The sequence below is a fragment of the Pseudoliparis swirei genome, chromosome 22, assembly GCF_029220125.1.
Source record: "Pseudoliparis swirei isolate HS2019 ecotype Mariana Trench chromosome 22, NWPU_hadal_v1, whole genome shotgun sequence".
Classification (NCBI taxonomy): Eukaryota; Metazoa; Chordata; class Actinopteri; order Perciformes; family Liparidae; genus Pseudoliparis; species Pseudoliparis swirei.
Window position 1 is genome coordinate 3041091 of NC_079409.1, and position 14922 is coordinate 3056012.

The 14922-nt window shown below is 41.2% G+C and overlaps 2 protein-coding genes across 3 annotated transcripts; one reads left to right on the plus strand and one right to left on the minus strand.

The window, feature by feature from the left end:
* Positions 1–1624: 1624 nt before the first annotated feature.
* psmc4 (proteasome 26S subunit, ATPase 4) lies at positions 1625–7661 on the minus strand. 2 transcript variants are annotated; one of them, XM_056405932.1, is made up of 11 exons: positions 7618–7661; positions 6845–6943; positions 6185–6371; positions 5504–5650; positions 4384–4493; positions 4157–4250; positions 3762–3929; positions 3540–3616; positions 3052–3220; positions 2548–2603; positions 1625–2370 (listed from the first exon to the last, which is right to left on the minus strand). In XM_056405932.1, the coding sequence occupies exons 1-11, from the start codon at positions 7648–7650 to the stop codon at positions 2257–2259; spliced, it is 1254 nt and encodes a 417-aa protein (XP_056261907.1). In that variant the 5' UTR covers positions 7651–7661; the 3' UTR covers positions 1625–2256. The 2 variants fall into 2 exon arrangements, with proteins under 2 accessions (XP_056261907.1, XP_056261909.1); XM_056405934.1 differs by having other exon boundaries at positions 7559–7645.
* A 1756-nt stretch (positions 7662–9417) lies between these two features.
* Positions 9418–14712, plus strand: LOC130187967 (uncharacterized). The gene is made up of 4 exons (XM_056405983.1): positions 9418–9502; positions 10687–11043; positions 11695–11961; positions 12800–14712. The coding sequence occupies exons 1-4, from the start codon at positions 9421–9423 to the stop codon at positions 12910–12912; spliced, it is 819 nt and encodes a 272-aa protein (XP_056261958.1). The 5' UTR covers positions 9418–9420; the 3' UTR covers positions 12913–14712.
* Positions 14713–14922: the final 210 nt, after the last annotated feature.

Below are 14922 nucleotides of genomic sequence, written 5' to 3' on the forward strand. Positions count from 1 at the left end.
AATTTTACAGTGGCATTGCATCCTTGACTTAGGTAACACCAAACGATCTACTTCTTCCACCTCTAATGAATTAATAAAATCCAAACAGAAATATTGTGTAATTACACGACAATAACAATAATATATAAAATCACTTTATTCTGTGGCAGCCAGTACACTGACTCTGATCTTGTGCATGTTTTTGATGGGATAGAGTTAAAGAATGGCTGTCCAACCACGTCTGTACCAGCTATTTCACCACAGGCCCTCAGATGCTTTGGTGGCAGCATTTTGGGACAAACTCTTCCCTAAAAATATATTGGGTCAGAACACCCGGCTGGATGAGATCTTTCTCGTGCTGTCCAACTTTCCAGAGCAGGCAACCCTGCCACTCTGTCCCTACTACTTCGACCAGGTCACTTCCAGGCTTCCTACGAGAGATCAAGTGACACAGAGGTGAGTTCCACTTCACATCAAACCTTACTTAGGTGGGTTCACAAACCTGTAACAGGTGACCTTGGAACTGCTGATCAGATAAGTAAATATCTCATTAACTTATTACTCAAGTTAATGTACTTGTCAAAGCTGAGCTATTACTTAAGTGTCTTTAGAGTTTGATGAGATTGTTTTGATCTTTGTATAGTGGGTTTTCATGGCAGTCGGCACACCCCAGTTTGGAGACGCAGACACACAGAAAGGGTTGCGATGTATTGTTGATGGTGGGAGCCGCAGCACAACACATGTTGGCTGCTGCTCCCGTCCACAAACAAGTCGTTTCTCCAAACCGGGGGAGGGCAAATCGCCATCGACTGCAGATAACACAGTGAGGATGAATGAGTACCGCATGTCCCTTTAACCTGCCCATGTAAATACACACTGTTGACAAAGGTCATATTTGCTGTTGAGCTTGGTGTGTATGCTATAACGGAAAAGCCTTGCCCTCTCTTGTGGCCAGACGGGATCACTGCAACCTCCGGCTGAACTGTTTCCACTCATGGGCAAACAGGAAAGAAGAGTGGCAAAGGGCCTCAGAGCAACACTTCAACCCCAACGGTGACGCCGCCGGGCCCGGCCCCTACCTGAGTGCACTCTGTCAATACCACAACCCAATCACCCGCAGGAGTATATCCACTACAGAGTATATTCATAGGATGTACGGTGTCTCCTTATGACAAGCTGACGCTTTTGTCTCAGCCATTAATACAATCTGTCTCATTAAAGAAATTAATGCCGAGCATGTATCTGATGTGATACCAGCATGAATAACTGTGCGTGTGTGTGCGAGGGGATATGGTTCATATTTAAAAAGTTGGGCCAAAGTACGATTTATTCACAGAATTTGTCCCGGTCGTCAAATCCTCCCTTAAGGGCAACAGTTACCATCTGATTATACTAGTTTCTGAGAAGTTCCATTTTATTTTTTTTAATGAAAAAATCAGTGTTTATTTAATTGGTTGCAGGTCCAATTAAACCACGGGTGTCAAACTCATTTCCCCCGTGGGTCACATCAGCATCACGGCCGCCCTCAAAAGGGTTGTAACTGAAACATTAGCATATAAACTACTCAAACATATTGTTAAATAACTCTCTTTGCATTGGATTTTTTTTTATTTGAGTGTAGAAATATTGTACACAAGAACATGTCTCTAATGTTATAACATAAAACCATTTAATTTGAAACCTTCAAAATAAAAGCACAGGATTCTTTTTTTAAAAACATTTCTTTAAGAAAAGCTCATCATGGGTCTTTCAAGCCATCAGTGGCTACATAAAATGACTTGGCGTGCCAGATTCGGCCCACGGGCCTTGTGTTTGACACCTGAATTAAACCGCTCAGTCGATGACAAGAAAAATCTCCACACAACGCTACTAATGAAGTCTCGTCAATTAAAAGCCATATATAATTCAAGGCATAAAAACAAGCCACCATTTGTTTTTTTAAGGAAAACATCTTTAATGGATTTTCTTTAATGTAATATCTTGTTACGGGAGTACATATAGATACAAATGTTCTAACCTAGCTACAGTCAGGACCAGATATGGTAAGTAACCAGTAGAGTGCCTGTACAAAAAGCACTCCTTCACATAGTAGTGCGTCTTCTCAAGGCTGAGACGAGACAGGTCTAATCTGACAATGGGCCTTGTGCAGGGATTAAATTTAGTCCTAAAAAAATAAATCAATGCCAATGTCGGGGACGACAAAGCCACACTGTAGATACAGAACTGCCATAAATCAATAAACGTGTGTCTGGACACCCCAGGATGTTTTTTTCTTCTCTACTTGTAGAACTCGTGCTCCTGCTCGTCCTTTTTCATGACGGTCTTGTAAGCTTTTTCGAAGTCTTTGGCCAGGACGATATACCTGTTCTCACGTACTGCCAACATGCCAGCCTGAGACAGCAGAGGGAGAAATAAACAGAAGGAAGAAATCAAAATCAAATGCATTCGATTATGGATTCTATACACAAAGTAAAAGATGTTGTGCGTCTGCCCCTCCCCCATGCTTTTCATTTAACACTGCTTCGAGAAAAAGAAACGAAAGATACTTGGAATAAAACTCTAGCTCACCTCCTGGCAGATGGAGTTGATGTCGGCTCCAGAGACCTTGTCTGGTCTGGCCACATCTATACATCAGTTAAGGACAACTGAACAACTCATTAAATAAAAAATACATGCACTAAAACATCAGCGCCGTGTTTACTAAAGGAATACTGGAATGATGCGTCAACGGGTTGCAGACTTTCACCATTCATATTGTTTAAAGTACAAATGAACCCGCTGCTGTATGTGTTGATACGGTTTGTTTTTGGTTTTGTGAATCAGAGTTCGCTTTTTGGAAGTATCAGTTCCTGCTGTTGGGCTCTTTTGAGCTAAAGATTAGACAGTGTGCATGTCAACAAAAGTTACAGTCTTAGATCTAGTTACCAACCAACTGATATTAAGTTACAATATTGAAAATCCAATTATGAACAGCGACCAACCCAATTAAGTACTAGAATGACACATGTAACACCCAGTCCCACACACACACTAATCCACACCACTAAAACACGCTATTTAACAAAAGGATACAGTCCTCCAGGTCGACCTCCTCAGAGAGATTCATTTTGCTGGTGATCGTGGTGAAAACGAGACGTTTCTGCCGGCGGTCGGGCAGAGGGAACTCAATCTTCCTGTCCAGACGACCAGGACGGAGCAGGGCCGGGTCCAACGTGTCAGCTCTGTTGGTGGCCATGATCACCTAGGAGGGAGTACAAATGTGACCGAATGCACCTGAAGTACCTTGCGCAACGGTTTAGCCAGTCATTTTAAACTGATAACCTAAATGTTGAAACAGTCGAGACCCTCTAGAAATGTAATTCTTCAGAGTTCCTTCAAAATAGGAGCCACCTCCTTTAAATACGGAAGGCTTTCTTTGGTGCAAGTCCGGCTGCATTTGTCCATTTATGGTTTTGAAGATTAACTTAAACCACTTAGAGTACTTTCTAAGGTGAATACATGGACGGTGGGCATAGTGAACGAATCTCAAGAGCTTTTTCTGACAGCTGGACTAAGCTCACCTTGACATTGACGGTCTGGTCGAAGCCGTCCATCTGATTAAGCAGCTCAAGTAAGATTCTCTGCACCTCCCTGTCAGCTGCAGGAAAAGAAAAAAACAAGGTCAGATGGGAAAAAATGCATCATGTTGTTAATGCATTTACAAAAGGATGTGGTCAGGAAGAATCAGACATCTTAAAATCAGAACCTTGACTTCACCAAGGAAAATAAATACATGATCATACCTCCAGTCTGTGCATCAAAACGCTTTGTGGCGATGGCATCGATCTCATCAATGAAGATGATGGCCGGAGCATTTTCCTTTGCCAGCCGGAAGACATCGCGCACCATACGAGGGCCTTCACCCAAATACTTCTGAACAAACTCAGAGCCCACCACACGGATGAAAGCCGCTGGGGACAAAGCGAATGGACAAAGATTATTTCTTCTAGTCACTGTTCATCAATATTCCATCACTAAAATACAGTGTCTGTGTCGTTTTAAATAATGACGTAAGATGTGTTTTAATCCATCTTGGGTTGTCAACATTAGGGGAGAAATGGCTTTTTTGTCTTCTCTGAAATGCAAAGAGATATCTCAGTACATTAACGCGTGGAGGTCTCTCAGTTGGAGGTCTTACCTGTAGTGTGGTGAGCCACAGCCTTGGCCAACATGGTCTTACCACAACCTGGAGGTCCGTACATAAGCACACCCCTGGGTGGGTCAATGCCAATCTGATAAAGGAAATAGAACAGTATATTTGTATCTAGCGCAAGTTGTCAACATTTAATGAGAACATATGTTTATTTCTTTGAAATGCATTTGTTGTCTATGTAAAAAAGTCTTAATTTCTCTAGAATTGCTGACCTGTTTGTAGAGCTCAAAGTGTGTCAGTGGCAGTTCAACAGCTTCTCGAACTTCCTGCTTTTGAATGTCCATTCCACCAATGTCGGCATACATCACATCTGGTTTTTGGTCTGGGAGAAGAAACACAGCGAAAACGAAAGTTATTTTTGCTATTTAAATAGTCAACTTCATACAAGATATCCATCCTTATTTCAAAAAAAAAGGTGCAATGTGTGATCTGCTCAGATATTGTTCAAAACATAACGTGAAGAAAGAGCCAACAGACGGTATGTCAACGATATCAACTGAAATGAGCAGACTAACCAGCTTGCCGTGGACCTGTCTTGTAATACCACTTGTACCTTGAGGCGATAATGAGTCACTGACACTAGCGTCCTGTATGCCCTCATGACAGGAGGAAGAAGTAGAGCAGCCCCAGAGGGCTTGTCACATGAAGGGGACAGGGTGCATGTCTTTGTTTATTGGATCAGATCCCAAGTGGACAAAAAGAGAAGACATTCACAGTTAGCTGTAGTTACGAGCATTCAGCCAGTGCAAACCCCTGCACCAGGACTCAAAGCAGGTTGTAGCCAGAGGAAGCACCGGGTTCAACCGTGTAGCAGCTGCAACAACAAGTTGGCGAGCAGGAGGAGAGTCTGAGCAGTTACCTGGAATATGACCCCCTGGCGCTGGGTTTGCACTGGCTGAAGTCATGATCCTACAACAGCTAACTGAAAGAGACTCCCAGAGATTCCCTCCGTCTTCCAGTCAAGAAGTCTTCTCGTGGCAGAGGATGAACTACAACAACGAGTCGTTTTCTCAAGAAGTTTCAGCAGTTTGGTTACATTTTGTGTATTCTTGCCCTGCTGTTGTTTAGTAGTTTGAGAATCTATGATTGCATGGACTCAGTAGTAAAGCTAGTTACAGTGTACCATTAACACAACTCATGTATTTTTAACAGATTTCTAAAATTACCAACTGATCAAGAATTCAATGATTTGGACTGTCGATCGTAAAATATTCTGTGCCACCGGTACACAGAAAAATGTCATCTCCTCATTAGACCGCGTCCGTCTTTGTGAAAGAGCTATTAATACAGAGCCAGAAAACCTCTGGGAGAAAGTGGTTCCGGGTGTCTTACCCGACGTCAGCATCATGATGCTGCTGTCGGCTTCAGGAGGGAGCACATCCACCAGAGCGTTGCTGTGCTTGTGCAAAGCCACTGAGGCGTTTGGCTTCAGCAGCTCTCTGTCGATGGTGCTCAGGATGCGAACATAGTAGTTGGACCCTGAGAGCAGAACAAGGAATAAAAGGAGAAAGAACACAGAAACAAAACTCATTACAGATTTAAAAACATGTACTTCACACTGAATAATTACAATTTGACAGCACACAGTTCATCTTTCTAGGTTCTCTCTCAAGACTCTGAGAGCCAGGACACGATAAAGCATTCGAATACACAGCATGTAGGCGTACATTCATTTTAAATGTTCTGCATTTCCTGTTTAACAATTTATTTGTAGACATTCTTTTTTTATTTTTAATGCATAGTATTTCATTATCATTATTCGTAAAACGAGTACAAATTGAATTGTTCAGTCAGGACAAAAAGTACCGCATTAATATTATTTTGATATTAACTTGTGGACACCATTTCAGCCACAATGTTGAGTGCAAATTAAACCATTTAATATTATCACATGAATCTGAAATATTCTCCTGAAATATACCATCGGTTTTATTATACATAGTTTAGTTGTGGCTGTTTACGAACACAGCCGTCTGTTTTTATTACTTCAAATATATAACTGCTTTATGTTACCTGTAGTGGAGCCAACAATGGCTGTGTTCTGGTCAACAGCTTCCAGGAACTGGCCAATGACCAGCGGGATGCTCTGTATCCTTTTCACCTCCTCCTGGGCATGGAGGAACTCTTTCTTTAAGTTCTTCTGTTCATCTTTGATGTACTCCTCCTGCACCTCCAGGAACTCCAGCTCCTGCTGCAGCTTCTAGAAACGCACAACAAAAAGAAAGAAGGGTGAGAACCTGCTAGCTGCAGATCATTGACCCGAAGTTAGTAGCTTGTGTGTCACATGAACAGCTGAAGAACCAGAGACAGAGCAAGAAAAATAAAAAATAAGATATTTGGAAACTCTTTTCAAGGTAAATCAACAGTCAAGTGAGGAATTTAAAATTATGTTGAAGACCTTGAGAACCACCTGTTTCGTAACAGCGGTTGCTTTCATGTTCTATATTTTGACGAGTTGAAAATGATCATCTGTATTTGTGCATGTAAACGATCATAATCTACAATTTGGCAAAGTAAATAGCTGAGATGGTAATTAATGACTCCATTGGCCTGTTCCAAGACTCTACACTCACAGCATTTGAAATATGTGATTAAAACAACAATCTAGTGGGAAGCAGTCATACTGAATGCACCACATTGTACAGTCACACATGTAATCAGCAGGTATGAGACCTTGTATCTGCTGTAAAGGTCCTCAAGATCTTCTGGTTCGGGTGCCAGGAAAGAAAGGCCCGTCTGGGGTCTGGAGGTCAGTATCGCCGGCATCTCTTCCTGTGAAGGTGAAAGCATCAGAAGAACAGAACATGTTAAACTATTACATTTAACATCATGATAGATAGATATATAATTTATTAATCCCCAAGGGGAAATTTGTCGTCACGAAGAGCTCGTCGCGGACTACATTCAGCTCCGGAACAAAAGACTGAATCCGAGGATAAAACATGAAAGAAACGGCCTGCTCTGTTATGACCTCGCTGGACGCATCAGAGACAGACATCAACCTAGCTTACGTCACAGTTAGCGCGTTACAAGCTAGCTAGCTAGCTTACTTAAACTGCTCGTAAAAAGCACACAAACAGACTTATTTAAAGCCATTTGCGACGCGCCCGGAATAATAACACAATCTCACATCATTCCGCGTTGTATACGGCTGAATAAAAACATCGTTGTCGTAAGAAAATTCATTATATCAAGCTCAACAAACATCCGGCTAAAGGTAGCAGCTAACGCTAACTTGCGTGACAGAGCAACTCACGTTCAACCGAACAGAGAATGAATTGGCAGGTTTACATTTCGGCTTCGTTAACGGGAGAAGAAAGAGTGAAACACTGAGACGAAACACCCGAGAACCGCAACACGTAAACAATTAAAATCATAAAAGCCTACCGAAGAAACTCTGTACGTTTTAAGAGGAAAAAACAGGAAACAATGTCACTAATTCATACCGGGCTCTTTTCTACAGCTACGATGTCCTCCATGTTGAAATATGCCTTCCCGTCTGACGTCATGACGCAAGACGTCGGAAGAGGGGTTTTATGGGTAATGAAGTTCCTCTTGCGCGTATGTTTAGAAAATAAATAAAACAAACTATTAATAATACAATTTTGTTGAATACTTATTACTTTATGATGGAGATTCCTGCACAAAACTGTATAGCTCTCTCATTTTAAATTGTACTTATTTGTGATACCCTCAATTAGATTGTTGTTGGATTTTTTTAATTAGCTACTTTATTTGTTATTTTTCTTTCCATACTTTCAAAATAAATTTCAAATAAATAATTGTGTTGTTCTCTTAGTGTATTCCATGTGGGAAACTACTTTGCATAAACTGTTTGTATTGTTAGGTTTACTCAGTACAGCTGAAACACATGTTCCCACCTTCTAAGGAATATAAAAGGAATACAACAAATGACAAATAGTTTAGAATCACATACTATTGTTAAAATTGACATGCTAATAGAGAGTTCCTTTAAACCGTTCTCTCTTTTTTCACACACTTTACCCCTGGCAGGTGTAACATAATCCGGAAGAATTGACTCTGCAAGTGGGTGTGCAGGAAGCTGTAATCTCCTGTTGCAGATCTGGTGGTCTTCACACCTCTGTATTTTCCGTGTGAAAAAAAAAAGTGTATATTTCATGCACCACTGTGGTTTTTATTCAAGGCTCAACTGAAAAAAAGTATTCACACAACAACAACAAAAACGTGATCACACTAAAACTACATATTTTCTCGATTGAGAAACAAGGTCAAATGAGCTGTGCATGCCTTAAACAACAAAGAAAATCAGCAACTCATTTGCCACTCTTGTTGAGTTTGAACATTAATTCTTGACTGAAACAGCGGCAGAGAGAACAATCAAGTTGCTCGTACAGTTCAGGCTGCATCGTTCAGACTTTCCCCTCTTGATACTGATAGCGGGGCTTATGCTATCTGAGGACACAGAGTACAAACGATTAATAAACTCTAAACATCACTGTGTGGGAGTGACCTGGATAATTCGTGAAAGGCCTCCTAAGGACTAATTTAATTTAAACATTGCTTTAATAACTAAGTGAATTGTTGTTTAGTAAATAAATAAATCAGAAACCTGCAACTTCAAAATTAACAGAAATTGCAATTGAAGCTTTTTACTGCAGCATCTCACACATGAATTAAAACTCCGGTTCATAATAATTAAAGTAGATAAACATAGAATTGATTTGAATACATCGACCCTACTGTCATCAATATCCGGCTATCTTTATGTTGACTCAACCATCTCCACTTATTTGCTTGCAAGAGGACATTTGTTTTGGCTGTTTTCCAAAATCAAAATTGAACAGCCATGAAGGAGAAGCCCTTAAAGTGCTCAGAGGGAAGAAAGGTTTCATGACAGTTGCGCAAACGTCATCTGCTTATGTGATATAGTGGAACGCTTGAGAACAAGCAAGTACTGGGACCTTGAGTGGAGATAGTTCTGTCAACTGTGTGTTTCATGAAACAAAATACAACAACAACCAAAGAACCACATCCTGCTTCCTCTGCTTTCCTTTTCAACCTGTAATAAATACATGTTATATACTGCGTTTTTTAAATTTGTTTAAAATATTTCCAAGAACAAAATTTTTTGGACCGTGTGACATTGTAAAGGTGTCAGAAAAAGTAAATGTTCCTCCCTCTGAGGGTGTGTTGGTGTAACATCCGCCTTCATGCTCTTCATCCGTCAGGAGGTGAAGTCGTCCTTTCAGAGAGGAGAGGTGAAGACCATGTTGTCTGAGATGCATCGCGGCCTCATATTGATGAACCGGGGATGGACTCAGCGGATACTTTTATACTTCATGGTTGCAGGTAAAAACATTTGATTGACAGATGTGTTTGTAATCGTGATATTTTTTTACTCAATTCAAGAAAGTTTAATTTTTTTGCATAAAAGCTTGTAATTTAGTTCTCAGATCCAATCGTTTTGATGGTTGGATGAAGAATGCAGAAGCAAAAACTTGTTTTTAGTCCTTAAAAAAACGTAACTTTATATTGGTGGGCCGGGACACGTCTTTAAAAAATGCTTTTGATACAAGCACCCATTCTTGCATTTCAATTGTTATTCTGTTATAACTTTAAACATCTGTGATAAAATCAATCTGGTTCTGACAATAATCAGTTTTAAACACAAACCGTATCAAATATATTTGCATGCTAGATTCTTCTCCATCATTGGTTATTTAACTTTTTTGTGCATCTTTGGTCTCATGACATAAGTCAACGAGGCTTGTAGCAGCACAATAAAAGATATCTTTAAAATGTCCATTATCTAGATTATTTAAAATATTTTCGGGGGCTTTTTTGCACTTACTTACATTGAGCTATATCAGGATGCCCCAAATAATTTGACCACTAATGCATGTGTGAACACGTTCTCCAATCTATTTGTATCATTCTTTTATCCGCAAAAGTTTTGTCTTCCTTGTAAAAACTTTGAAACTCTTTGATAAAATCTTCTAAAATCATGCAGCAACTCTGAAAATAAATAAAGAGAAGTGACCCCAAACTGGTCTGCCATTCACCAATGTATTAAGAAGTGACAACCTCATAATTTCAAAGATGAAACCAGCACACACAGAAGACACATATATCCTCCGGGTCAGTTTAATACGAGAATAATATTAAGGGACTTTAAAGCTGCTAGGAAGAAAATCCCCAGTTATTACATTTTTTAAGAAAAGTAGTCTCTTCTTCTTTACACTTTCGTAATATGTTGAGACTAAAAGAGAGAAAGTTTGCTAGCGTGCAGTTTCTTGCTGCTGAGCTGCATCTCTTACATTTTAATTAAATTGCGTGCGTGCGTCCACTAAGCTGGCAGAATCCCAAACGTCCGGTTATGAATCATTCTTTCGATATTTGTTTAAAAAGTTTAAAACTAAACTGTACAAACATTGATAGCTATATTCACCCCCAAAGAGAAGGAGGATAAGCAGCTTGGTGAAAGATACTGTGAGGGTTATACTGTTGACAGGAAACTGTAATTCTTCTTTCAGGAACTCGCTCTCTGGTCACAGTCCACCAGCCGGCGGTGCTCACCACAGCTCTGGGTGATGATGTCATGATGCCGTGCCATCTCTCGCTCTCCCACGATGAGAGGATGCTGGCCCAGCCGGTTCTCTATTGGACCTTAACACAGAACACGACTGACAGTGTCAGGATGTTCCCCTCCCAGGAATATGAACGGCGCGTTGAACTGCTGGACAAAAGTAGGACCACTTCAAACAAGTCCATAGTCTTGAAGAACGTCCAGTGGGCCGACAGCGGGAAGTACCTGTGCAAACTGTCCATCACCACACAGAGGGATAGCAGCTTCAGGATGAGAGGAAGTGAAACTTCACTGAAGGTGTATGGTGAATACAAGATGTGTCCATTCTAATTAGAGGGCGTCGCAATATGGCAGTATAGACGATAAACATGCAAAAAGATGTTCGGCATATTAATAATATAGGCCATGATAATATTGTGTAAACCACGGGTGTCAAATTAATTTCCCCCGTGGGCCACATCAGCATCATGGCCGCCCTCAGAGGGTTGTAACTGAAACAGAGACGTATAAACTACTCCAGAACATATTGTTAAATAACTCTCTTAGCATTTGATTATTGTTGATTTGAGTGTAGAACTATTGTACATAAGAACATTTCTCTAATGTTATAACATAAACCCATTTAATTTGAAACCTTCAAAATAAAAGCACAGGAAATAAAAAAATAAAAGTCTAAAAGGTGATCATATATCTTATTTTATGTGTCAGGGGCCACATAAAATGACGTGGCGGGCCAGATTCGGCCCGCGGGCCTTGTGTTTGACACCTCTGCTAAACGATCCAGATCCTCTTCAATCGTTTTATGTTTCTTCTCTTTCTATCTTTGTCGAGAATGAACTGACCTTGCTATGTGAAGAGCAGTGACTGGGTTTGAAAGCAGACATAACCTTCAGTGTAAATGTGTGTGTGAGTGTCTTTCAGCGTGCCGTGTGCACATCTCCTCCATCTCTTTCAGACACTGTGACCTTTGACCTCGCCGCTCACAATGGCTCTCTGCTTCGGTGTGAAGTCAACGTGACCCCGGATCCCGGATTTCGTTTGTCCATTTCTCACAACGGAAGCGAACTCCAAACTGCGGACTCTGAGCCAGGAGATGCGCGCGCAGCTCCGCACTACGTCACTCTCTCCGAGACCGTCCCTCTGAGGGGTGAAGGAGAATACGAGTGTCAGCTGCACCTGAACCGAGATCTGATAACGAAAAGCGTCTTTTACCACCTGCCTGGTAATAATCTCTCAACTGAAGATGATAAAATAACATTAAAAATATTCTCTTTTATCCGAACCGCTTATCCTTTAAGAGTCCACACAGAAGGACTGCCCAGACCGGGAATCGAACCCACAACCTCTTGACCGAAACCACCGGGCAGCCCCATTCTCTTTACCCAATTATTATAAATGTTCAACCTGCAGGCTTCCCTGGCATCTATCCAGTTATCTATCCACATCTTCATGAAGCTTTCATCTTTTAACTGGAAAAGATTTAAAGCATGAAAACAAAACTTTATTGTCATTTTTAAGGTGCACATCACAATTTCAAGACTTCATTGGCCAGAAATCCTTCACTTTGTCAACAACACTCGTTTGACTGGTTGTTGGAGATGCTGAAAACAATTATTTTTTCGCTATAACGAGTCCAACACCTGTCTCAGGTGAGTCTGTCCAAAACCGCTTCCGGAGAAATGTTTCACACGCAGCACAGAAAGGCATTTGTAGGCCGAGTTGGAAAGATAGATTTGTTTTAATTAAATTAATTATTATAAACTCAACATGGTGTAGTGGCTACAGCTCTGTCACCTCACACCAAAGAGGGACAGGGTTTGATCCCGATCCACGTCCTCCCGCTTCCTCCCACAGTCATGCAGCTCATGGAGACTCTAAAGTTGTCCGTGGTTATAAGTTCCCTTATAGGCCACCTGCCTGCCTTCACCCAAAATCATCTGTGATGGGCTCCAGTGACCCTGAATAGCATAAGCGGTTTGGATAACGGAATAAACCCAACACTCTTTAATTTATCATTTTTGGAGGATCGCGCTTCATATCAGTGCTCTTGTGTTTCTCAGATCCGGCGGTGGGGGTGTTGCCGGAGCCGTGGCTGCTGTACGTGGCTCTCCTGCTGGTGCACGCCACCATCCTGCTGAGCCTCATCGCGGCCCTGCTGCTGCACAGATGCTGAGTTAGTCAACATCTGGCTGAAACAGAAAGGCTTAGCAGTGGTGATCCATGGCTCTCGGGCCGGGGAAGCTTCATGACCGCGTGGGACAATCAGCTACTGTCCATAACACGTTGGAAAGCGAATGAAAATATCGTTAATTGATAACATTCACAGACGATAATAATCACAACTGTCCCGGTTCTGTCAAATATTCACATGGCTCCTTCTCTAGGGGCAGAACCCGCCAAACATCCCACTGCATCTTAATGGTTCATTAGCAGCCCACAGAATCCCCAAATCCACGATGAACTGTGAGCCGCTTTGTGGTGATTTCTGGCTCATTAATAACTCATAAGTCTCCATCCGGATCCGTGACTCTAAACCTCCGGTACACACGGTATACTCACAGAACGTTTGATGTGGAGCGCACATTCAAACACAAGATCCTGTCCAATGATTTACTATCAGCAGTTAAATAAAAAAATTATTAAAGGAAGTTAAATAAGATTGAAATAAGCTCACAAATGCTATAACTGACTTTAAAGTGAAGGTCTAAAGCAAACTATAAAACACTGTATGTCTCTGTTTATGCATTTAAGGAAGAAGTATTCTTAGCGGGACACTTGGGCCTCCTAAAATTATTTGTCTATTTCACAATGTAAACTGTGTATGGTAATATAATATTGCTTATGAGGTGATAGAGTACTAAAGGACATGTGATGCATCAAACCTGCCTTTTGTAAAAGACTCACAGAAGCATGAGTGGATATTTATCTGCAGTGTTGTCGCCGTGATTGACGTTAATCCACTTTTTAAAAATGTTTTATTGAAAGGGATGTGAGTGGAAATAGGGACAGGAAGGGTGCGTGCGCAATGTGCAACACACACACTCACACACACTCACACACACACACACACACACACAGGAAGGATGCATTTGTCAGAGCGAGGACAGAGATGCAATCAGCACAGTAATCCTCACTGCTGATGGGATGGGATGGCCAAAACGAGAGATCAGCACACACACACACACACTCACACACACACACACACACACACAAACTGGACTTGATTCCCCACTGAGTCAGAGAGCGAGTCAGTGCACCTGTGGTTTTATGGTGCATGTGGCTGTGTGGCAGTTGTCGGAGGAAATGTGAGGGAGGCCGGCTGAGAACGGGACGGGCGAGTAAATAAGAAACTTCACGTTTTATGAGTGATTTCATGAGTTATGAAGGCGAGTAACGCGTTGTAAATCCTTCAGGCATTCACCAAATGGTGCATGGGAAACTTATATATATATATATATATATATATCAATTAAAAAACGTGCACCTTTTCAGGGGCAAAGGACAAACATGTAGCCTTGGTTTCATTAATGAAAGGTACATAGTTAATACAAATAAATGACAAGTAGACCACTTTAAATGTTCTAATGTGAAATAAGAAGCCAAAGAGGACACATGTAGTTGTCGACAGCATCACAAACTACAGCCTTCAAAATGGCCGTGAACCTGAGCTTTAACACAGCTTTGACCAAAATAAAAACAGTATAACCTTCGGGGAGGATTTATTGCGTAGCTGCTGTGCGCTGCAGCTGCAGCTGCTGCACCTTTATCATCTCTGTGTATCAATATTATATAATTCTTCAATTTGTATGCTTTATATATTTTTGTATATAATAAAAAAATTATGTCAGGTATATTTTTGGACAACATTGCATTTCACCACATAATCTACTTTATCTTTATTTTTAATTTTTAAACATGTTATGTCTTTTGGATATAATATGTTTTGTAGAAAATAAAAAATACAAGTGCTATATCTCTGTGTCCACGCCATATGGTTCTCACACAAACTGTTTGCCAACACGTGGTTTCTGGAAGCAATGAAAACATCATATTAAACTCACTGTTGCCATAACACCGGCTCTATACTCCCCTCCTCCTCCTCCTCTCTCCATCCCCCTGCTGCAATACATCACGCCCCCTCTCCCCTCACTGACCTCTCTCCTCCCGCCTGCGCCGCCCTCCT

What these genes read in the sequence shown, in the direction of transcription:
- LOC130187967 (XM_056405983.1), top strand. Translation starts at nt 9,421, where the DNA reads ATGTTGTCTGAGATGCATCGCGGCCTCATATTGATGAACCGGGGATGG. An exon ending in TTTATACTTCATGGTTGCAG is followed by an intron (nt 9,503 to 10,686) that starts GTAAAAACATTT and finishes TTCTTCTTTCAG; the next exon opens with GAACTCGCTCTCTGGTCACA. An exon ending in CGTCTTTTACCACCTGCCTG is followed by an intron (nt 11,962 to 12,799) that starts GTAATAATCTCT and finishes TGTGTTTCTCAG; the next exon opens with ATCCGGCGGTGGGGGTGTTG.
- psmc4 (XM_056405932.1), bottom strand. Translation starts at nt 7,650, where the DNA reads ATGGAGGACATCGTAGCTGTAGAAAAGAGCCCG. An exon ending in TAGCTGTAGAAAAGAGCCCG is followed by an intron (nt 6,944 to 7,617) that starts GTATGAATTAGT and finishes TCACCTTCACAG; the next exon opens with GAAGAGATGCCGGCGATACT. An exon ending in TGTGGCTCACCACACTACAG is followed by an intron (nt 3,930 to 4,156) that starts GTAAGACCTCCA and finishes CTTTGTCCCCAG; the next exon opens with CGGCTTTCATCCGTGTGGTG.